The sequence below is a fragment of the Spermophilus citellus genome (genome assembly GCF_964194105.1).
Source record: "Spermophilus citellus genome assembly, chromosome: 9".
In the NCBI taxonomy this organism is placed as follows: Eukaryota; Metazoa; Chordata; class Mammalia; order Rodentia; family Sciuridae; genus Spermophilus; species Spermophilus citellus.
In genome coordinates, this window is record NC_138191.1 from 135,754,103 (window position 1) to 135,776,893 (window position 22,791).

The 22,791-nt window shown below is 60.1% G+C and overlaps 2 protein-coding genes across 7 annotated transcripts in view; one reads left to right on the top strand and one right to left on the bottom strand.

The window, feature by feature from the left end:
- The window catches only part of CHD5 (chromodomain helicase DNA binding protein 5), a 58,906-nt gene extending 49,989 nt beyond the window's left edge, over positions 1–8,917 (top strand). Inside the window, exons 34-42 of the mRNA XM_081307730.1 lie at positions 2,162–2,251; positions 2,761–2,898; positions 3,147–3,255; positions 3,775–3,907; positions 4,072–4,267; positions 4,845–5,008; positions 5,118–5,232; positions 5,342–5,395; positions 6,117–8,917. Coding sequence (XP_081163856.1) covers positions 2,162–2,251; positions 2,761–2,898; positions 3,147–3,255; positions 3,775–3,907; positions 4,072–4,267; positions 4,845–5,008; positions 5,118–5,232; positions 5,342–5,349 — 953 coding nt within the window. The 3' untranslated portion in view covers positions 5,350–5,395; positions 6,117–8,917. The remainder of the gene's footprint in view (positions 1–2,161; positions 2,252–2,760; positions 2,899–3,146; positions 3,256–3,774; positions 3,908–4,071; positions 4,268–4,844; positions 5,009–5,117; positions 5,233–5,341; positions 5,396–6,116) is intronic.
- Positions 8,918–10,206: 1,289 nt separating this feature from the next.
- Positions 10,207–22,791, bottom strand: part of KCNAB2 (potassium voltage-gated channel subfamily A regulatory beta subunit 2) — an 84,887-nt gene continuing 72,302 nt past the window's right edge. For all 6 annotated transcript variants that reach the window (XM_081306824.1, XM_081306825.1, XM_081306821.1 and 3 more), the window contains 9 exons: positions 22,285–22,329; positions 21,544–21,587; positions 20,644–20,730; positions 16,833–16,918; positions 15,047–15,167; positions 14,881–14,975; positions 14,212–14,332; positions 13,635–13,723; positions 10,207–12,784 (listed from right to left, as the gene is read on the bottom strand). In XM_081306824.1, the coding sequence (XP_081162950.1) occupies positions 12,695–12,784; positions 13,635–13,723; positions 14,212–14,332; positions 14,881–14,975; positions 15,047–15,167; positions 16,833–16,918; positions 20,644–20,730; positions 21,544–21,587; positions 22,285–22,329 (778 nt within the window). In that variant the 3' untranslated portion in view covers positions 10,207–12,694. The remainder of the gene's footprint in view (positions 12,785–13,634; positions 13,724–14,211; positions 14,333–14,880; positions 14,976–15,046; positions 15,168–16,832; positions 16,919–20,643; positions 20,731–21,543; positions 21,588–22,284; positions 22,330–22,791) is intronic.

Sequence of the window (22,791 nt, forward strand, 5' to 3'; positions counted from 1 at the left end):
AACTCCCGGTCATTCCCTCTTTGCAAACTCTCTGCTCCATCACAGTTCTTTCCTCCTGGAATTCCTATAACTCATGGATCCATTCACTTTCCAACAAGATGTAGAGCGAGCTGACTGTCAGTCACTGTTCCAGGTGCAGGGACACAACCCGTGAACCAGAGCCGCCCTGGTGTGAGACGTGGGCAACACCAATAAGTAGAAGAGACTTCGGATGCTCTGAAGAAAGCAGGGGACCAGGACGGGCAGCGGCAGGGGTGCGAGCAGCCCTTCACATCTTGCTGCCTTCTTGCCTTTCTCTGCGCGGTTTCTGGGTTCTCCTCCGACCCAGCTTTGGTTATCCTGGCTTGACCTGGCTGTGTCTCCGGATTCCCATTTGCTCCGCTCCGTGGCTGCGTAGGCATGACTGCACACCCGAGGGCTCAGAACAGTGCGTGTGTTAGCTCCCAGCTCTCCGGTCAGAAGTCAGGCCAGGGCGCGGCTGAGTCCTCTTCCGGAGGTCTTGGAGACGGAAGTCAAAGTTTTAGCTGGGCCAGGTTCCCCCCTGAGGGTTCTGGGGAGAAAGCACTTCCAAACTCATTCTTGTTTACTGACATTGGTCTCTTGAGGTTGGAACACTTGGAGGACTGAGGTCCCATTTCCTTGCTGCCACCACCTGGGGGCCACATGCCGCCAGCAGCTACCTGCGTTTCTTTTTTTTTTTTTTAATTTTAATATTTATTTTTTAGTTCTCGGCGGGCACAACATCTTTGTTGGTATGTGGTGCTGAGGATCGAACCCGGGCCGCACGCATGCCAGGCGAGCGCGCTACCGCTTGAGCCACATCCCCAGCCCCATCCTTGGCTCTTTTTAATATTTTATTTAGAGAAGGGTCTTCCTGAGTTGCTTAGGGCCTCACTAGTTGCTGAAGCCGGCTTTGAACTTGGGATCCTCCTGCCTCAGTCTCTTGAGCTGAGGGATTACAGGCATGCTGCACTGCATCTGGCTCCCAGCTTGTTTTTGGTCTTATTCTTCCCCTGTGGGCTCTGTTCTTTCTGTCGATTTCCCTTCCCTTTAACCATTCCAGACACTCTGGCTTTAGTGCCTGTCTCCTGGTTTTATCACCTCCAGACACGGCTGCTCGCTGACTCCCTGCGGGTTGCCCAGGTGGATGGATGGTGGTTTTCCAGGTTCTGGATGTCACCTGGACAGTGTCATGTCCCTCCCCCTTTATTTCCAAGTGCTTGGGGCCCAGTGGTCCCACTAGTAGATTTGCTGGTCTGGGACCAGTTTATATGATGCTGTCTTTGCTGGGACTTGATGGTTGTGACCCTGCAGCCTGGGGGTCCTAGACTTTGGGTTTGGGCTCCTCAGGAGGACCTTCTTCCCCTGGGGCTCTGCTGGAGATGGGCTTCTGGTTGTGCCTGTCGGATGGAACTTCCACTCACAGAGCAGACTGGTCGGAGGGTGCTGGCTTAGCTCCAGCGCTCTGCGTCTTTTGGGCTGACCCATCTGTCCTGCTGAGGTGTTGAGACCCAGCCCCAGCACCCCCATTCCTGGTGGTTATGACTCCCTGATGGGGCCACCAGATGCCAGCTCATGTATCCCTGGCTTTAATTTCTTCTTTATTTCTGGCTCCTGATGACTTTCTTTTCTTTTACTGAACTCACTTTTTTTTTTTTTTTTGAGGAGACAGGGTCTTGCTGTATTGTCCAGACTGGCCTTGAATTCCTGGGCTCAGTGAGCCTCCCTGGACCACCCCCACTCAGATCGCCTGTGTTGATGGCTTTTTTAGTGATGTGATTGTGTGTGTTTGTGTGTGTATCATCTGTTTGTGGTGCTGGGGGTCTGAGCCCTGACCCTGCAAACGCTAGGCAAGCCCTCTGCTGCTAAGCTGTCCCCAGCCCCACTAATGCAATCTATTCTGCCTGGAACTTGTGGATGTTTTAAGAGGAGTTCCACAGGGCTGTGGCCTGCCCAGTGGCTGGACTTCACATCCTTTGGTTTTTGGTGCAGGAAGGCGATTCCAGACTATGGCTTGCAGATGGGGGCAGGGCAAGCCTCTGGAGTGGGTGTCCAGGCCTGGACTCCCAGAGCTCATGGATGCACCTGTTGGACTTCAGGTAGAGGCATGGGGTTCTTTGACCTCCTGAGCCTCCACCTGTGAACCCTCTTTATCTTGCAGAGGAAGTGCCTCCTGAGAAGGAGAGAGCTCTGGATAAGCTGGAGCTAGGCTTGAGTCACAGCAGAGGGGACGGCAGCGACTGCAGGCCAGGTTTGGGGCTTTTCTGCCTTCTTCCTTGTGTCCTTTGGTCCCTGATGGTCCTCCTGGGCCCTGGTCAGTCATCTGATTGGAGCTGGGCATGGGAGCCTGGACTCATCAGTCCCTGGTAGCACAGTGGTCTGCTCCCTGGAAATGGACTCCCTGCTCTCTCCTGGCCCTTCCATGGCTCCCAGGGAGGGAGAGACCTGGTCATAGATCTTGGTTTGGAGGATTTGGGGTTCAGATTTGCACATGGTAGGTGCTGTAAATCCTAGAACATTGTTCCTCTGGACCCCTGCTTGCCTTTGGACCCTGGCCAGTGCCTTGGATGGACAGTTAACATGATCTCAAGATCTCTCTTTTTTTTAAAATATTTGTTTTAGTTGTAGGTGAACACAATAACCTTAATTTAATTTTTATGTGATTCTGAGGATCGAACCCAGTGTCTCAAGTGTGCTGGGCAAGTGCTCTGTCACTGAGCCACAACCTCAGCTCAGTTAACGAGATCTTTCCACTCACAGATGACCCCAAAGTTGAGGAGAAGGAGCCCGCTGAGACACAGCAAAACGGTGACAGAGAGGAGGACGATGAGGGGAAGAAGGAAGAGAAGAACGGGAAGTTCAAATTCATGTTCAACATTGCCGACGGGGGCTTCACGGGTATGGAGGGGCAGAGAGCTGGGGCTGTTGCTGTCCCTGACTGTGGGCCCCGGGAGCTGGGCCGGTGTTACTTTGTGCTACGGTGTGAATGGTTGAGGAAAGTCCGTCTCATGTCCTGTCCTAGTACATCGGAGCCTTGAACTCTGGGGGGGGGGTGTGAAGGGCCAGTGTTAGGGGAGTGCTTCCAGCCCACCGCTGAGACCGCAGAGTGGGGCTCCTCTCATTCTGTTCGTTGGCGGTTTTCCCAGAGCTGCATACCTTGTGGCAGAATGAGGAACGTGCCGCCGTGTCCTCGGGAAAGATCTATGACATCTGGCACCGGCGCCATGACTACTGGCTGCTGGCGGGCATCGTGACGTATCCTTGGGCAGACCAGGCCGGCCGGGTGCTGGCCCCTGGCTCTGGGAACCTCAGCAGGAGCCCTCTGAAGGCTCTGTGGGGACCCTGTAGCGCCTTCTCCTAGCTTCCAGGGACGCCCTGGCACTCACACGCGGGCTCTGTGGTCTGGCCCAGACTTCCCTCCTCTTACCTGGTCCTGGTCTACGCGGCCTCTTCTCCATCACGCCTCTGAGACTGCTTCCAGCTCAGGCCCCACCCACAGGCCCTGGGTGTTGGCACTTGGGCCTACCCACCCTGGTTATTGGGGTGGAGGAAGTGGCCATGTTGGGGTCCCTGTGCCATGTCTGGCACACTGAGGACACCTGTCACTGCCTGAGAGATTGTCCCCATTGCCCCCCATCAACATCTCATCTTTAGCTGAGACTATGACTTGCCTGAGGGCAAGAGCTGGGTGCCAAGCCTCAGGCTGTTCCCTCCACCCCAGCTGCCAGCCCCGCCCCTCCCTGTGGCCAGCTTTGTCCTTAACGGTGCCTGCAGGCACGGCTATGCCCGCTGGCAGGACATCCAGAATGACCCGAGGTACATGATCCTCAATGAGCCCTTCAAGTCTGAGATCCACAAGGGCAACTACCTGGAGATGAAGAACAAGTTCCTGGCCCGCAGGTTCAAGGTCAGTCCTCGCAGGGCCAGAGGTGGGGGGGCATGGAGAGGGGTCTGAGGCGAAGGCCTAGGTGGAGGACGTCTTCCTCCTTCCTGCCTGGGCCTGGCTGGGCGCTGGTGGAGGAGGAGCGTGGCCGTCCAGGAGGAGGGGCCAGCCAACCTCTCACCCCCCAGCTGCTGGAGCAGGCGCTGGTCATCGAGGAGCAGCTCCGGAGGGCCGCGTACCTCAACATGACCCAGGACCCCAACCACCCAGCCATGGCCCTCAACGCCCGTCTGGCCGAAGTGGAGTGCCTTGCCGAGAGCCACCAGCACCTGTCCAAGGAGTCCCTGGCCGGGAACAAGCCTGCCAATGCTGTCCTGCACAAGGGTGAGCCGTCCTGGGCCAGGGCACCCTGGGGGAGGGGCAGGGGCAGAAGGTCCGTCCCAGGGCCTGGCCTCCTGGGTCAGCCTGGGGCAGTCCCTCACCGAGGGGAAACTGAGGCTCCTTTCTTGGACCTGTGAGCAGGCCCTGGGCTGGGTAGGTGACAGGCCAAGGATTTAAAGCCTCATGGTTATGGAGCCTGATATGCACCTCCCTTCAGTTCTCACGAACCCGGGGAGGTGAAGCTGTGTGTCCTCTGTGTGCTAGTGAGCCTTGTCCTGTGAGCCCTGCATCCTGTCCCTGGGGTTGGACCAGGGCTGTGGCCTCCTGGGGAGGCTCTTTGTGTGGAGGGAAACCCCGTGTTTCTGCTTTGCCTCTGCCAGAGCAGGGGCCCCTGGAGTTATTTGGAAAGCCCACTGATCCTCCAGTTGGCCAAAGGGCTTCCTGCGCCTGGCGAGGGCGCCCCCTGGTGTCTGATGCTGGGGTGCCGTAACACACCCTTGTGAATGAGGGCTGGCCTGGCTGCTGCGTGGGCGGCACCAGCCAGCAAGCCCCTCCATTCCTGGGCCCTCCTGCCCTGCAGTCCTGAACCAGCTGGAGGAGCTGCTGAGTGACATGAAGGCAGATGTGACACGCCTGCCCTCCATGTTGTCACGCATCCCCCCGGTGGCTGCCCGCTTGCAGATGTCGGAGCGCAGCATCTTGAGCCGCCTGACTAACCGTGCTGGGGACCCCACCATCCAGCAGGTCAGGTTCAGACTGCATGCCGTGGGGCCAGCCCCTCGGGCGCCCGCTGCCCCAGCTGGGGCTGGGTGGGTGCTGAGCGGCACCTGTAAAGCTGAATCCTTGCCTCCAGGGCGCTTTTGGCTCCTCCCAGATGTACAACAACAACTTTGGGCCCAACTTCCGGGGCCCTGGACCGGGAGGGATTGTCAACTACAACCAGATGCCCCTAGGGCCCTATGTGACCGGTAGGTGCCCCTCCGCTTCCGGGCAGCATGCACACGGTGCCCTGCCAGGGCCCAGCCTGCCGCCTGCTGCGGATGCCCAGCAAGCCGCCGTGTTCTCTCTCTTTGGCAGATATCTAGCCGTCCCTGTGACTTCCCCCTGTTGCAGCGCTCATTTCCAGCTGAGGTGAGGTCCCTCCTGGCTGCTCCCCTGTCCTGCGCCCACCCGGCCAGCTTGGCAAGTCAGGCCTGGCTAGAACTAGCCCGTCCATGTGCTTGATTCTGGTCCCTAAGCCTCGGGTCTTCACTGCTTCGGGCTTTGGGAGTCACCCACTGGCCTGGACCCCTCCACCCAGCCCCCCTTTGCCCTGGGACCACCTTGGGCCAGGCTGTCTGCCATGGGAGGCTGGGTGGCAGGACACAGAGGACCCAGTGGACCTGGGCAGACCCTGTGTGTGCACCTCCGTCTTTGTACTTCCGTGTACACCTGTGTTCTTGGTGGTGAATTGGGACAGTTGCCCCAGAGCAGTGCCCCATCCTGCCTTGACTGTCCTGCTCAGTGGGGTACTGCGGGCAGTTATGTCTTGTTTCACACCCTCACTGAAAGCTTGAGGAGTGTTACTGGAATGGAGAGGGAGGGGGGCTATCACAGACTAACTGGCAGCTCTTGCCACCTCCTTCACTGGGACCACCAGCTTCCCCTGAGTTCTGTCCCCATAAGAGCAGACAGGACAGTTTGAGGATGAAGGTGATGGACTTCCAGGCTGGTCACCCCACTGGAGACTGAGGAGAGCTGTCCAGCACTCTGGGTACAGCTCACGGCCTGGCCAGTGGTCAGCTGTAGGCTCTGGGGTATCTCTGGCCACCTGGCCACCTAGACACATAACCCACTGACCTGCTTTTTGCAGCCACACTTACCGGGCCACCTGCCTGACCCCCACGGGAGAGAAAAGCTGCTGCCTTTTTAGAACCGGTGCCACCTTGGGACAAAAGGGAAATGGAGAAGTGCCATCATCTCACAGAGAACAAGGCCTAGCCTGGCTGGCCAGAGCCCAGAGTGCCACCTTGTCGTAACTGAGTTCTTCCACGCAGCGTCACACCCACTGCCATGCTGGACATGCCCTCTCGCCACCTTTTCCAGACGACTTCCTAGAGAGATTTCATTTATCTGTACATCTTTTGCACTTTCCTATTGAAGATTCGGATGAATTTGTCTTGATAAAAGTTGGATGACGTATGGAAGATTCTGAGCACAGCACTCACGTCTCGTCACCAGGCTCCAGACCTAAGGGGAAGCTCCCTGGAGGCCCTGGCGCCACCCTGCAGGCTCAGCCCAGCTGGGGAGAACTCAGTGTTTCCTGCCCCGTCCCGCCTGCCCTCCTGCTGCAGCCCCTGCCCGCCTGGTACCCCCAGAACCAGGTGGGCCAGGTGGGAGAGGGGCCACCTTGCTCTGATGGAGGAGATGCTGCTGATGCTGGATCAGACAGGGTTTTCCTGTCTCCTTCCTGCCCGGGATGGAGACCACCAGGTAGAGGCTGTCTTCTGGGGGATATATGTCTGTCTCTGGCCCAGCATGTCCTGAAGGTTGGGCTCTTGCTACCAGTAGAGAGGCCCCAGAAGTACATGGCAGGCTTCAGCGTGTGCGGCCAGGGAGGAGGGGCATGAGTCTGTTCGAGCCACTGTAGGAAAGGATGGAGGTTTGCCATCTGCTGGGGGTGGTTATGGGCAGGTGAGAGCTTGTGTCCTGGTAAGGAGGGACCTGGTCTTTGATGGCCCAGGAGACCCTGCCTTGTCCTGTGTCCTGCGAGGCCTGTCCACCCACCTTTGGGTATAGACTTTTCTGTTCTGGGCCACAGATGTGGAGGAATCAGGCAGACCCCTGAGGCCTGGACTGTCCCCTTCTCTGTCCCTGGGGGGTCCTCCATCTGGGCTCTTGCTGCATGAGGCAGGGGCCCCAGCTGCCCTCGATGAGTTCTTGGAGGGTGTGGGAAGAGCTCTGTGGGGAGGCAGGGGACTAGACCTTTCTTAGCAGGAGCCTTCCTGCTTCTGCCTCCTCTGTGGGAAGGCCGAGGAGCCCCTGCCCTTCTTCCCAACTGTGCCTGGTTGGAATCCAGCTCCACCCTTGCTCCTTCCCCGCCCTCCAGACCTCATAATGCCCCGACGCAGGATGGGGGTCCTTGGGAGCTGGCCAGGCCTTGTGCCTGTTGTCTAACCCTCCCACTGGCCCAGCTTAGCACGGATGGAGCTGTGCAGCCTTGAGCTGGAGCCTCCCAGGAAGTGCTCTAGGGTGGGGGTCCTTTAGTGCAGAAGGAAACTCACTGAGGAACTGGCTGGGCTTGGGAGCAAGAGGGGCTCAGACTCCACTCCCTGGGAGAGGCATGAGGGACATGGTGTCTCTGGGCCTGTCGGGGACAGAAGTGAGGCCAGGGGCAGTAGTCAGTCTCAGCCTCATCTCATGGACACTTGGGCAAATGCCCGGCCCTCCCTGAGCTCCAGGTTGCTCATCTGTAACATGGCTTTTTCTCTGAACCCCTGGACCAGACCCCAAGGCCCCTTGTTCCAGTCTTGATCCAAGTCTGGCCCAACTCTGAGAGCGGGGGTGGGCAGGGGGAGGAGAGCCCCGGAGGCGGAGAGGGTTGGGTGGTCGGCAGGCTTGAGCACGCAGAGTTCCCGGGGTGGCTGCCCCGCCTCCCAGGAGGGTGGCCCTTGTCCTCACAAGCCTCTGTGGTCATCTAGCACCACCATCCTCTGGTCAGCACCCCTGCAGCCTCCTGGCTCAGGCCAGATGAGAAGACCTGCCGCGAGCTCACTCCCCAACCCAGGGCCACTGTGATGTCATCCTCAGTGGGTGGGCAGTCAGCCCCTGGGTGGCCTCTGGGACAGCCCCGGCCCCGCCCCAGTGCAGGGTCCTGAGGCCAGTTGATGACCCTCTCCCTTGCCCCTCCCAAGGGCTGGTGGTCTCCCTGGTTGTGACTCCTCCCTGGAAACCTTGCTCGGTCCCTCTCTCTGCTTCTTCCCAGGCCTGTCCAGGGGACCCTCGTCCCCCTTCCCTGCTAGGCTGGAGGTGGCACCCACAGCCAGCCTGGCCCTGGGGAGAGCGTGTTCTCCACGACCAGCACCCAAGACACCCGGGAGGATGGGCTGCCGAAAGTGGGGCAGGTTTCTGAAAGGAAAGGTTTTCCAGATTGTTCTCATCCTGGTTCCTCAGTAACTTCCTGCCAGAGCTGTGGTGGGGAGCGGGGAGCCCCGGGGAGGCCTGCCTTGGCCTCTTCAGGCCGTTGGATTTGCCCTGGAGATGGCCGCCCTTGAGCCCCAGGGCAGCCTGCCTTCCTGGTCCCCAGCCCTCTGTTTTGTCCAGTGTGGGGGTTTGTTGAGCTGACTTTGGGCCAAAGGGCTCAGCGGTCCGCCCGGTGGCACTGGCCTTTGGGTTGGCGTGACCACTTCTGAGGGCGCCTTCCCACACACCTGCCTCCAGGCTGCTCTGTCCCCCTGGGGCAGGTGTGAGGAGCCTCCCTGAAGGGCAGCTGGAGGCTCCTGTCTCCTGCAGCTTTGGTTTCTCCCAGAGGCAGGCCCGACTCCCTTGTCCCACAGCCAGGTCCTCCTGTGGCTGGGCTTCCTTCTCAGAGTCCTCTGGCTGCTCTCCACCCAGGCCCAGGGTTGACCAGGACTCAGCCTGCAGATCCCAGGGCCACTGAGGGGTGGGCTTGGGGACCTGTGGCCTCTAGTGTGCATGGGGGCCTGGGAGGGCGAGGCTGACCCACCCCTCTGCCCTTGCTGTCCCGGTGGCCTGGTTGTAGCTTCAGGTGGACGGTGCCCCAGCCCTTCTGCACAGCCTTGGCACCTAGGGGAGCCGCTGCTGCCTGCTGGTCCCCGAGTTTACAGGTTGTGGCCGTCAGCCCAAGGCGTGGGGGTTGTTGTGTTTATGGATTTTTTCCCCTTAAGTTTCAGATTTTTTTTTTAAACAAAGTATTTTTTTAGGTGCGATACCCAGAAAGGGCCCGTTGGGTGTGTGTGTGTGTGTGTCCTGACTCCTTGCACGGAGGTTGGCGCCCCCGCCTTGCAGCTCCTGCTGGCTTGGCCTGGAGAGGAGGGAAGGCCCGCCTGGGCGGCGGAGGAGGGACTTGCCTGCCCAGGCCCCTGGCCCAGGCACATCCTCAGGCTGGCCAAGGGAGGGCCTGGCACTCTGGGCCAGCTAAGAGGGTCTCTCCTGCTGCGGGGTCCCTAGTGGGGCAGGGGTTGAACCTTGGACACCAAGTTCCCCGGGGGTTGTGGCTCACCGTCTCCTGCAGGAGGCTGGCAGAGACCACAGCCAACACAGTCACCTTTTCTTTGTACTCTGCGTGTATGTTTTGGTTTCTGTGTTTTAATAAACCCTTTGGGAAGGGACTGAGTCAGATTCTCATTTACAAAAGGGCTGGGGAGGGTGGAGTGGGGGACCCTGGTCCAAGCCATGTCCCACCTGAGAAGTCACACTTCTAGGGCTTGGTCGCACTGGGAGGGATGGGCAGTGAGTAGCCATGTGCTGGGGAGATGCCCTTCTACCTGCACCCCAATCTTGTGGGTTTCCCCAGGCCCCGACCCCTCATCGTGAGGACCACAGCCAGCCAGTCCCTCAAGCTACGACAGCCTCCCAGCAACCATCCCTGGGCCGTGGGACAGGGCCACAGACCGTGTGTGTGTCGGGTGCAGGGGGGGCACCCCAGCCCCACGTCTGACCCTGGCCTTTGCTTCCTGCAGGGTCCTTCACCCCAACCCACCTTTTGGCCATAGGGTCCGGTTCGGGAGCCCCAGTCTTTGGGTGTCTACAGTTGGCAGCCCTGGCCCAGCCCAGACCCTAAGGAAATGAGAACAAGAGGCAGGAGACCCGCAGGCTTGGGTTTATTAGTCATTCCATAGACAGGCGGCTGGGTCCTGGTCTGTCTGGTTGGGAAGCTCGAGGCAGGCGCGGCAGTCTGCCAGTGGGGAACGCGGTAGCTGGGGAACCACGGTCGTTAGAAAGGGGGAGGGAGGGCGGGCGTGTGATTTACAGACTGGCTGAGAAGAGGGTGGCCGGGCGTCTTCCTCGGGACCCCAGATCTGACCATGTGTTTGGGATGAGCAGTAGTGGGGCTCTGCTGCCCCCAAAGAAGGCTGACCCCCCACCCTGGGCCCTCTCCTATGTCCAGCCCGCCCAGTGGGCCCCTGCTTGGCAAACTGCTTCCAGAAGAGGGTGGGGGCTGCTGGAGGGTGGCCAGGCAGGGCCAGCCGGCAGCTGGGGCCCAGGAGGTAGGCCTGGCACCCAGGGAGAGCTGCTGGTCCTAGACCTGTGCTGGTGCCCCTGAGGCTGGGCAGCTCTCCCCTTCCAGGCTCAGTCTGCCCTTGGCCTCTGCTCCTTCTCCAGAGGTCCTGCCCAACTCCCTCCAACCTCCTTCCTACTGGGGACCACCCCCAGGAAGCAGAGCCCCGTCCTCCCTGCAAGTGGATGCCAGAGGAACAGATGCTTCAGAGCCATGTTGCTGGAAGTGCCACCCGGGGCTGCCTGGGCTCTGGGCAGGGTGTGCACGTGTGGCCCAGGGCCCTTGCCTCCCTTGCCTTGGTAACACGGCCAGTGGGCACCACTTTCCCCGCAGCAGCCCTGCCGCGGACCCCACTGCACACTGCAGACCACCTCCCAACGGGGCTCCCTGCCAGTGAGGTGGGCCACCTGGCCCTCAGTACCACCCTCTGCCCACTGCAGGACCCTGTCCTTGGAGCAGCATGGAGGGGAGTGGCCTCAGCCCAGTGGCCTCCGCTGGAAAAGGACAGCACCCTCTTGGGAACCCACAGGCTGCTTCTGGTGCAGCAGGTCTTGGTGGAGGAGCCCCCAGGGTCTGTCTGGGCAGGGTGAGGGTTGTAGCCTACAGGGCCATCAGGAAGGCGGATGGGGAATGGAGGGCACTGTGTGCCTGGCCTTCTCTCTCCCCTGCCTGCCTCCTCCCTCCTCTCTCCCCTGCCCGCCTCTTCCCCTCCTCTCTCCCCTGCCCGCCTCCTCCCCCTCCTTTGTGGTTTTCCTACAGCTGTTTCCCAGGCCTTCACTCAGCCAGGCCTGGACAGCAGGCCCTTGGAGTGGCAGGGAGGAGCCTTTCCAGAATAACAGCCCCGCTGAAGGGCAGAGCAGGAACAGATGTGCCTGCGCTGGGGGGTATGGGCCAGCCACCGCCTGCCCGGGGCCTCGTAGAAGCCCGCTGGCTAGACAGGGCCGGGGCAGGTTTCATAGAGCCCCACTCCCACAGAGCCAGCAAAGGCTAGGTGCCACTAGGGCCGTGGGACCCCAGGACTGGGCCCCTCGAGCCTGTGGGCTTCCTGGCCATCCCTCCAGCCTCCCCCTGCAAAGGGGCTGACACTCCGCCTGTTCCCCTCCCTTCCCCCAGCCTGTCCTGGACCTGGGTGGGGATGCGTCTCTCCAGGGAGAGGGTCCCTGGGGTCTTTTCCTATATTGTGGGGACTGTTGCTGTGGCACAGCCCTTGGTCATTGGGCCTGCAGCACGGAACCGCAGAGGCTCTCCCTCACTGAGCCGAAACGTGTTCTCTGGGCAGAACTCAGGGCCACTGCTCCGCCACAGGACAGAGAAGGGTCTTGGGCCTAAGGAATCAGCCTTGGGCATATGGCCCCTGCCTACTGTCGCCTGCCCCCAGGTGGTCAGCAGCCACGGTGTGACTAACTGTGCTTCACAGGGCCTTCTGTGGCATGGACAGGGCCCATTCCACTGGGACCCTTCCCATGTGCTCTGGGCCTCTGTGGCATGGGGCCTATCAACTGTGGGCAGAGTTGGAGACGGTGGGACAATCATCTAAAAGTCAGATCCACAAACTTTTATGGGTCCCAAACCACAGAGCCAATCTCCCTGGGGTCCCTGCCCCTGCCAGCAAGGGTGGGGTGGGGGCCAAGGGCTAGCTGGGTGGGCATGGCCTGGGCAGGGTGGGGTTGAGAGGGGTAGTGGAAGGGATCTGAGGTTGGGCCCAGCACAAAATACCTGGAGCCTGTGGAAAGGGAGGCTGAAGAAGCCTCTAATAGGGAGCCCGACCCCAGCTACCAGGGCCTTGGCGAGGGGGCTCCAGGAAGTGCTGGACTCTTTCCCAGGGGGCGGTTCTTGGTAGAGGAGAGGCCCACTCTGCCTGCCCCGAGGACCCAACCAAGTCTCTGCCTGGCTGTGACTTGGGAACTGCCACGAAGGGTCGCGGCTGGGAGGAGCTTGGTTTCTTCTCCAAGGATGAGCCGAGGCGACAGGCTTGGGTGGGACTGCTTGAAGGTCCTTCCTAACCCATGCCATCTCCCTGGCTCACGCTGGACATGGTCTGGGGAAGCAGCGGGTGGCATCTGGCAGCGACTGGAGATCATTTCCCGATGACGTCTGGGCGTGGTGTTTTCTCTTGGAGACAAACCCCACGCTGTACTTGGCGTCAAAACAGCATAAGCGGCGAACAGACAGGAGGGAACCGGAAACTGTCCGAGCAGGTGGTGGGAAGCTTAGGACCTGTAGTCCTTTTTGCTGTAGGGTTTATTGCCCAAAATGCTATCGATCTCGTGGATAATGGACGATGACAGTTTTGGAAGGACCTGTGTGCGGGGACAAGAACTAGTCAGAGCTCCACGAATGAGTCTGGCTGGGCCTGTGGAGGAGGCAGGCGACCCTTCCATGTTCCACGGACTGGCAGGTGGTGGTGGCAGGGTCGAGGCCCCAAGTGCCTGCCTTCTGTGCCCCCTAACTGCTCTCCCAGCTGCCCCTGCCTTAGGTGACAGCAATACCAGCCTTCTGGGTGACAAAATTCCCCAGGACTGACTCTGCTCTCCCGCCCCATATCCAGTTTCTCAGCCAATCTCATCAGCACCCAGGCTCCAACCACAGCTCCCACACCTGACCTCAGAGACTGCTGCTACCTCCCACCAGCAATCTCGGCCTTGGCCTTGACCTTGAAGTGCCCCCATGAGCTGCCAGAAAGCAAGACCCTTTCAACAGCTCATTGGAGCATGCCAGGCTCTGTTCCCAGCTCAGCCCAGTCCTTAGAGGCATGTAACGCCCTGGAGACCTCAGCTCTGCCTGCTGCCTCCTCAACCTGCCAGGACTGCTCCTCCCCCGGAAGCTTCTATGCACGAGTCTCTGGCACTTCTTCAAGATTTGCTCCAAAGCCCCTTTCTCCACTGGCCCAGCTGACCCCTGAAGCCTGGCACTGTGGCTCTCCTGCCCTGCCTGCTGTGCTTCCTAAGACGCTGGTCACCCCTGGCATTTGTCACTGACTTCTTGCATTTAGTGTTCATATCTGTTCCTGTTATCAGGACGCAGTTCAGAGCAGGCTCATGCATGCCAGATGCAGCCCCTGCACTTTTCCGGGCACTGCGGGTGCTGAGTGGCCCTGTGCTTGGGTGAAGGGCTCGCTGGGCCCTGAGCTCCACCTCAGCCCCCACTCACCTGTATTGCTCCAATGTTCTCCATGAGCTGTTCCGCGTTGGAAGCACCGAGGAGCACAGAGCTGACCCCCTCGTTCCTCAGGCACCAGGCTGGGGGAGCAAGACAGGAGGTGAGGGAGGCAGGTCTTCCCACTGTGGCCTCTGGCTCTGCCTTGCCCCTGCCTGGGCCAGAGAGACCCTGCTTTTTGGTCTGGGGGCTGAGGGTGCCAGGAAGCTCAGCAGTGCCAAAGGGGACTCTGCCCAAAGCCCCGTGGAGAAGGTGCCGGAGAGCTCTGGCCCCACTGCTCCTGTGGAAATAAGGCCCAAGGGCTCAGGGACCCCTTGTTCCCCGTGCCACATGGCTGGTGGATGGAGGGGGTGGCCCAGGCTCTCAAGGACCCATGCCCTCTCCCCAGGGACATGGACCTAACCCTGTCCCTTGCAGCCCTGACAGCTATGGCCATGTCACACAGGAGTTCCTCAACTCCTCCCAGGGACACTGGCCCACTGGGTTCTGAGCCCCATCACCTATGGCCAGCTGCGAGACCCCACAGTCTAGGCCCTCAGAGACCCCATCCCTGTGCCCAGGTCCCTGTTACCTATGGCCAGCTGGGGGAGGGTGCACCCCAGGCGCTCGGCGATGGCCTGCAGCTCCTTCAGCTTGGCCTGCTGGCGCCGGCCCTCCTCACTCAGGATCTTGTCTTTCAGCCACTGGTAGCCCTGGGGGTGGACACAGCTACAAGTGAGGGGTCACCTGGGCCTCCCACCGCAGATGGCTGATGACCTGTGCTCCTTTCAGTCCTCTCCCTTACAGCAGCCCCGCCCCAGGCCCAGGCCTTCCAGCATCACGGGCCATGGGCCAGACTGTGTCAGGGTGAGGTCGGACCTGTCTCTGAGGTCAGGACCCCTGGGGGACCCAGGGAAACCAGAGAGGTTGGGGTGACCTCACCTGCCAGCCCCCAGCCCTGCTCTTAGCCCCAGAGGTCTCAGTGGCGGTGGAGAGTGGGGTGTTCTGGAAGGGAGGCTACCTCCAAGGGCCTAAGTGGACCCTGCCCACATTGTGTCAGGCAAAGGGGCCTCCTCACCTGGGGCCTGTGTCAGGGTGGATGGTCCCTCTACACGTGGGGTCAGGAGGAAGGGGCTCTGCCCAGGTTCTCATGCCAGGAAACCCATCCTGGTGATGGTGGCTGGGACAGCTGTGCCCCTGAGGTCCGCCCCAGGCCTCCCCTGCCCACAGCGCCCCTCCCCACCCTGGGCCACTCCTTCACCTTCAAGGAGGCTCTCGAGTACGGTGGGATGCCACTGTCATACTTTCCAGAAACGATGCCGCAGGCCAGAGGGGACCAGGTCATGGCGCCCACTCCTGAGAGAGGAAAAGCAGGTGAGACGGAGCCTGGGGCCTGCTGGCTGGCAGGTGGCGGGGTGGGTGCCCACCTATCTTGTGGAACAGCTCCGGCAGCTGCACCTCCACCTTCTCGCGCTGGAACATGTGGTACTCTGCCTGCTCGCAGATGGGCGGGATCAGGTTGAACTGCCGGGCCACGGAGTAGGCCTCCTGCGGATACAGAGGGGCCCAGGCAGCCCCCACGTCAACAGGCCTGGGGCAGCAGGGAGAGGACACGAGGCATCCCTGGAAATGCCTGGCCCTGCCTGCTCCCCCCACCATGCCCCTCAGCTTTCCTGGGAGTCTGTGAGCTCCCCGTGAGCCAGGAAAAGGGGGCGGCTGTGGGGTCCCCAGGTTGAAAGTGTCTGGGGAAACTGCAGTGCCCGCGTGGGCTTCTGGCACTTGCTGGCCCCGTGCCTCAGTTTCCCCATCTGTCCTGAGGGTCCTATGAGCCAAGGTGTCTGTGGCCCTCAGTGGTGCCTGGCTTGTGGCAGGCGTCAGAGACTGCTGCTGTGCTGACTGTTCTTACCACCGTGCGTGCTGCCCTGGGCCTGGGCCTGGGGTGACAGCGGTGACAGCAAACACACCCCTAGGAGGGGGCAGCAGCTACAGCAGCCCACTTCCAGGACCAGGCTCCAGGCCGGTCCCTGCAGGCCCCCTCTCCAATGGGGTGAGCCCTAGCCAAGGCCTCTAGACAGGTTGGCAAGGGAGCCCTGGCTGCCACCCTGAGAGGCCCTGTCTCCTGGGGCTTGAGGCTCATCAAACCTTCTCATCTGCAGGATGGGTTGATGATACACCTCCTGGAGCCCAGCGCTGGCTGGGAAAGTGCCCAGGGCATGCTCGTTGATGGCACACCACAGAGGACGAGCTATGTTCAGTTAGGGATGGAAACTCTGCTGGATTTGTCCAGTGAAGCAGGCCCCGGGGACTCAGAGCGGGAGGCTGGATACGGGGAGTTCTGGGAGGCCAGACTGAATGGGCCGAGGCCGGAAGTGGGGCTGGGGGCTGGGGCAAGTCAGCCCAGGAAGATGCAGACCCCAGGGCCTCTGCCCTCACTCTCCCTGCAAGCTTTGAGAAGAGGGTACCCTGCTGACTTTCTTGGTATTTGCAGAAATACCAAGAAACCTCTGCTACCTTCCATCTCTAATGGTTCCCATGGAGGGAAATGACAGCTAGTGAAATTCTTTCCTGAAAATGTGAGTGAGGGGGAAACAGCGTGGATTAAGAGATGGAAGCCCAGGGTCCTGACAGCCAAGTCACATTCTAAGGCAGCCCAGGCTGTACCTGATGGCCTGAGCACCCATCTCCACCTGAGCTGTGTGGCCTTGAGCTTGTTACTTAATCTTTCTGTGCCTTGATCTTCACATTTGAGAAATGGGATGACAGTAGCACTTACTTCATATAGTCTTATAAGGATTAAAGGGGATTTAACTTCCAGAAAATTCTTAAATTTCAGAGCACCCAGAACAGTGTCAGAGCCCAAGGCAGTGGCTAGTGATGCCATCATTGAGGACTTGCTGGGATCCAGGACCTCTGCTGAGAGTATCACACACCTTCTCTGGGAGTCCTCAAAACAGGTGCATGAGGGAGAAGCCATGCTACCAGGCTCGTTCAACAGGTGGGGGGACTGAGGTCAGGGGCTCAGCATCTGTCATCACATAACGCTGAGGTTCCAGCTGAGGCCCTGTGGAGAAGGGCTGTGGGCATCACCCCCACACTCTTCCATATGTCCCCCTCCTCAGGGACCAAAGGCACAGAATGTGTCGGAGCCTCCAGATCCTTTTCTATAGCATAGGAAGAGCCCCGCCCCATGGCACACCCTGAGTGTCACTGTACCATGATCTCCATGGAGCTCCAGCGCGACGTGCCCCAGTACATGGCCATCCCCTGGTTGATGACGTGGGTCATGGCCCGCACGGTCTCTGTCATGAGAGAGGGAGAACATAGGTGGGGGCAGCTGGGGGCTCAGCCCAGCCTGGGGACATTCTGCAAACACAGGCAGGGAGCTGGGGGGTGGGCTGCAGAGACGTCTTGCAAGCAGTGTACTTCCTGGCTCCGAGGCTGGGGTTGGGGGTCCAGAAGGGATAAAAAGTGAGTCACCATCCGAGAAGTTGAAACCAATCTCTCCCTCTGGTCACAGGCCTTCCGGTTTCTTTGAAACAAGGGTCATGGGTGGAATGTGATGTGCTATGGAGAGGAGCGGGGGAGAGGAGGAGCTCCAGTCTGGGGAAGAGCTGGAGACCCCAGCTGCTCAGGAAGGGCCAGGTGAATGGCTTAGCTAATGATGAGACTGGCCAAAGGCACAGGAAGTAAGCATGTCCTGCCTGTTTATGGCCTCCTGCGGGACACTGCAGTCTTACGGGAATCTAGAGGGTTCTGTGGAGAGGAAATGATGGCGTCTGCAGGCACAGGGACAGAGTTTGGGACCCTGCATGGTTCCACGAGGTGGGGTGCAGGGTTGAGCTCCTCCTGTGCTTTGGGGAACCAGGGCAGGTGCAGAGCCTTGCCTGGACCAGCCCCAGGCCCCCCAAAGCACAGACTGCCCAGGCCCACCCTCCACTGGATGGTGCCAGGGCAACAGGGGTCTGAGTGCCCCTCCTGTGAGGGGCCCAGGCCTGGAGGGGAACAGTTAGGCAGCTCCAGGAGTTCTGGGGATCATGAGTCCTGGATAGCCAAAATCAGTCCTAAGGAGCAAGTTGCTGAGGCCCCAGGCCACCCTTCTAAATGAGGGAGGGGGAAGGGTCTCCCGACAGCGTGAGATTCTGCCCACGATTCAAAAAAGTCTTTGAGACGTGAGAATCTGCTGGTCCTAGGGCCCCCTCTGCATTCTGGCCTCCTGGGGATGTCGCAGTCTTTACGACAGAGCCAGGCCTAAAGTTTTCAGAGTTTCTAGGCGCCCCTGGCCTGGCGGCTCCTGGCTTCTCACAGGTCCCATACAGTGCTTGCAAGTTCGACCACCAGAGGCAGCGTGGGGAGTAGGGGGACAAGTGTTTCTAAACACACAGCCACAACATCCGCCCTGGAAAGCCCATCTCCGGGAGCCGCTTGCTCCTCAGCACCCACTGTGAGGGGAAAGCCCAGGTCCCTGGGGATGGCCAGAGGTATGAGAGGAGGAAGGGAGGAAAGGGAGAAGAGAGGAAGGAAGGGAGGACAGGGGACTCCAGGTAGCTCAGACAGCTCCGCCTCGGAGTGGCCACAGGCCCACAGGCATCCTCCCTGGCGCAGGGTGGCAGTGCTGTTTCCTGCCTATCCTGCGTTGGTGTCACTTCCTGTCCACCCTGGGTCCCTAAGTACTCCTTTGGCCGGGGTCTGCTCCAGGGGGGACCCAGGGCGTCCTCAGTGCTGGTGCTAAAGTAGCTCTGGGGTTGGGGTCTCAGCAGGGTCACCTCTAGCCAGGTAGGCCCAGCCCTGACCTCTCTTTCCTTCCAAGTCAGGGACTGTGGCTCCTGGGAATCCTCTCGGCCCATCCTGGAGGGTGGGAGCTGGGAGGGGAGTCTGAACCTCTCTGGGGCCCTCTTGGGGCTCTCCTGGGGGCCACCTGCATGTCAGACCCAGGAGGGTATGCCTGGTTGGAGAGCCTGGAGGAGGTCCAGCTGGTCCCAGGGGACCTTTCCATCTAGCCCAGGCTCGGTCTTTTAGAAACACTCACGGGGTACCTGTGACCATGCAGCAGCACTCCTGACTCTTCAGCCAAGGCTTGGGCCACATGCCAGAGGGAGGGAAGCCAAAGGACCCCCAAGGCCAGCCTGGCCCCTCGCCTTCCCTCCCCCACAGCTCTCTCTGATCACGACGATCCCAGCCAGCGAGGCCAGGTGGGGCCCAGTGAGGCCCTTTCCATGCCGGTTCGCCTGGGGTGGGGGTCTGTGTGAGACTGGCTGTCCCCAGAGGCAGGGATCCTGGGCACAGGCCCCTGGGCTCCCCAGAGGATCTGGGCAGAGGCAGCTGGTGTGGAACCCACCCTCAGGAGCACGGGCACAGGTGTGATGTCAGCGGCCCAGAAATGGGCGACTGGGGAAGATTTCCTTCTCCTCCATATTTAATGCTAATAGACAGAAGCAGGCTCCAGACCCTTCCAGCTGCTGCCAGAACCCAGGGCATCGCTGCTGCATCACAAATAATACATGGGAGGGGTCAGGTGGCACACCAGGTGGCAGGCAGGAGCCTTCCAGTGTGGAATACTGCCCAGTCCCCAGGGAGGCCAAGGCCTGTGCTCAGGGCCGGGCCGGGGCCCTTAGCTGAGGTGGGGTAGAGACCAAGCATGCTGGAGGCTGCCCTGGGCCTCAGAATCCCACTGGTTCATGTAGGTGTACTTCGAGGAAGAAAATGGCTCCATCTCCATGGAGACGTCTGGCCAGAAGGTGAGAGGACAACTGGCTCAGCCGGTCAAGGGGCCTCTGGTGGCCATAGGCAGCCAGCATGCTCACAAGGAGCCAGGGTGCTGCAGAGCTCTGGGACAGGACTTCTTGGAGCCTCATGTTCTGGGGTCTCCGATGGGTTTGCTTCTGTGGAAGCCTGGTGTCCCCAACCCTCCCCACAGCACCATCCAAAGTCAGGTTTCCAGGTGGGGAGTGCACATTCTCAGCTCAAGAGGGGGCCTCGGCAGAGACAACTGGCCACCGCAGACCACAGCAGTGCGAGCAGGGCTGCGGGGTGGGGGACATGCACGGAGGGAAAGGGTGAGGTGACAGTGTGGGTGGGGGCGAGGGGCTCCGACACCGCTTTGCTTTTCCTTCACTTGCGAGATGTCCTCATAGGGCGCTCCCCCTCCCCCGATGCATTTTATGGAGAGGTTTGTCATGGGGGACAGAGAGCTGTGTAAATAAAAACACTGTCTCATAAAATGCAGCTCGGACACAGGAGTCAATGGCCGGCTGAGGGCACTGTGTACCTTCTATGATGAATGTCCTTGACTTGGAGGAACTAAATGGGTCCCCTGGTGATAAAAGAAAGATTTAAAGAGACCGAGTTTACAGCTGTGGGAACACGGGAGGCGTGGCGTGACAAAGGGCACAAGGAGGGGACCACAAATCACTTTGTGCAGAATCCTTCTGTTAAAAGAAAAAAAATGATATACACACACAAGTGCATGCTGTATACACACAAAGGAAGAGAAATAGTCCCAGCACACTGAATTTCCAAGTCCCCAAAGCGGCAGAGCACAAACGAGAAGATGCCCGGGGCGGAGGTGGGAGCGGGAAGGGACGAGGGTGTGGAGTCCAGGGATAAAAACGCAAAGAAACCAAGATGCTTCCAAAGCACTGAGTGTACTTTCTCCTTTGGGGAAGAATTCCATCCCCAGAGCAGAAGACCCTACAACCTCCCAGCAGAACCAGATTGAAAGAAGGCGGCCGCTGCCAGAGACCTCATGCTGCCGCTTCACTGCGACAAAATGCCCACAGCAGAGAGGAGAGAACATTCCGCACGGTTCTAAAGCAGCCAGGCGTGGGTTGGCTCAGACCCAGCACGGGTGGACTCGTCCTGGAGGTTCCAGTGTGCGCCTGGTGGCTGGGAAGGCCTGTCCGCCCCCCACCAGGCCTGGCGGCAGCCCCGTGGGGCCAAGCGGTGGCCTGCAGAGCCTCAGTTCAGACCCTCGCCCACGCGGCTCTGTGGTCCGCGCCCGCTGGCCGGTGCCCCGGGGAGCACGTACCTTCCATGGGCGTGTTGGGGTCTGGGCGGTTGGCGAACACCACATCCACGTACTCCAGCTGCAGCCGCTCCAGAGAGGCCTTCAGACCTGGGGGAGGAAAGGAGGAAGTCAGGGCACAGCCCAAAGGGAATGGGGGTCCTGCCACTCAGGCAGAGGGAACAGAGGAACCACAGGCCCAACATGCCTTGGCTGAAGGAAGACCTGCCCCTGGGGCCCCGCTCTTCTGCCGTGGGGGTCCTAGGGATGACAGGCAGAGCTGAGGAGGGGAGGGCATCTGCCGTCTTCCCCACAAAAGGCCTGCGGGGTCGGACTCGGGCGGAGCACCAGCTAGCCCTACCAGGAGGCTCGGAACACTGAGCTGGCGGTGCATGTGCCGGCTGCGGCACGGCTCGGCACCAGGGCCTGGCTGTGGTGTTAGAGGAGGGGGAATGTTGGCTCCATGGAGATCTGAGTGACTGGGAATGGCCTGAAGACCCTAACAAGCAGGCTGAGCCCCTGTCCCGGCCCCTTGCTCTGGTGCCTGTGAGCTGAGCCCTGGCTGCGAGTCTCTGTGCAACCCCTGGGTCCTTCCGGATTCCCAAGGATGCCCAGCACTCCCAGCAGCACTGGCCTGGCTTTGCAGACACTGTGACAGGGGCTTGGGGAAGCGATGGCCCCTGCTTGAGGCCATTGGGTTGAAACCCTGGCCCGTCTGTGCCCAGCCCTAGGGCTGCCATCATTTAATGCAAGGTCCACCCTGCCTGCCTGGGGTGGAAGGAGAGGGTCAGACCAGAGCTCTGGGCGCCCTGGGCTAGGCCCCTTGCAGGACAGACAGCTGGGGCCACGGCACTGTGTGTGTGTGTTTGCTCTTCCTCCAGGGAGGGCCACATGGGCCTGGGCCATGGCAGAGCCCCGCCTCACCCTCTACGATGTGCTTCCTGGAAAGGCCCCTCTCAGTCTCCGCTCTGAAAAACAAGTAGGAGTAGACGTGAGGTCACAGCCGTCTGCGGAAGAAGCTCGGGGTGCAGTGTCAGGCAGAGAAGCAGGTCAGCAAATGCTGCGAGCCTAGGCCCTTGGGGCAGTCCAAAGCCACAGGCAGAGTTCCCATGGGCTCAGGTGGAAGCCTGGCCGCTGGGCTGGGGGAGAGGTGTCCTGGCCTCCAGAGTTTGGCTTTGACCTTTAAAAATTAAGGATGAGTTTCATTCCTAATTCCTATGAGATGGAATTTGTCCAGCCTCAGAGAGAATAGAGAGCCAGATGCCCAGAGTATGGTGGGGGTGACGGGTGGCCCAGGGAATTTGGGATGGATAGGACACTTCACAAATTTTCTGTTTTCCAGAATTTTTATGATATTACCTTTATAATCAGGATAAAAATAAAACCAAAACCACATGGAAGTATAAATAGAAATTAAAGAAGATTTGAGCAAAAGACAAACAGCCAAAGCTGCTTTTCTGGGCTGGATGTCCCGAGGCAGGTGGGGTGCCAGTTGCACGGGGCTGTGTGGGGCATGGGGCATGGGACACTGCACTGGGCCCACACACCCTCCCTCCTCAAGGCGGACTGTCCCCTGCCCCCAGAGCCTCCCAAGTCAGGTTTCTGCTCGAGACGGGGCTGCAGCTGCAGGACCCCAGCAGGAAGCCTCCTGTGCGCTGCACCTACTTTCCGCCCCAGAAGATCTTGGTGGTGATGACGAGGCTGGACCGCCTGCAGGACAGGAGAGAGGAGAAGGGTTACTGGACCCAGTCCTCCCTCACCCCAGTAGCTCTCAGCTGCCACGTGGGATCCTCAAAAGCCTTCCCACCTGGGTGCCTGGTGCCTGGTGTGAAATGGCATTTCTCCATGGCTGGCTTGGGATCTCAGGGCACCCCCAGAGCCAGGAGGCAGCCCTGCTGCAAATAACCACCCAGAACTGTATTCAGGCAGCGGGGGCCAGGCAGCGGGGCCCCAGGGTGGCCAGGTCCCCAGGTGGAGGCTGAGAAGCGAACTGGAGGAGGCATTGGCTGTCCTGGGTGGGGGAAGACAGGGTGGGGCCATTCTCTCCTCCAGGCTCCTCTGAAGAGGAGGGAGGCTTTGCACCCAGACCCTCCACAGCTGCTCACTCTGGCACCCTGGCTACCAAGGCAGCTCTCATAGCTTTGCATCTGGGCCCTACCCTCTCAACCCCTG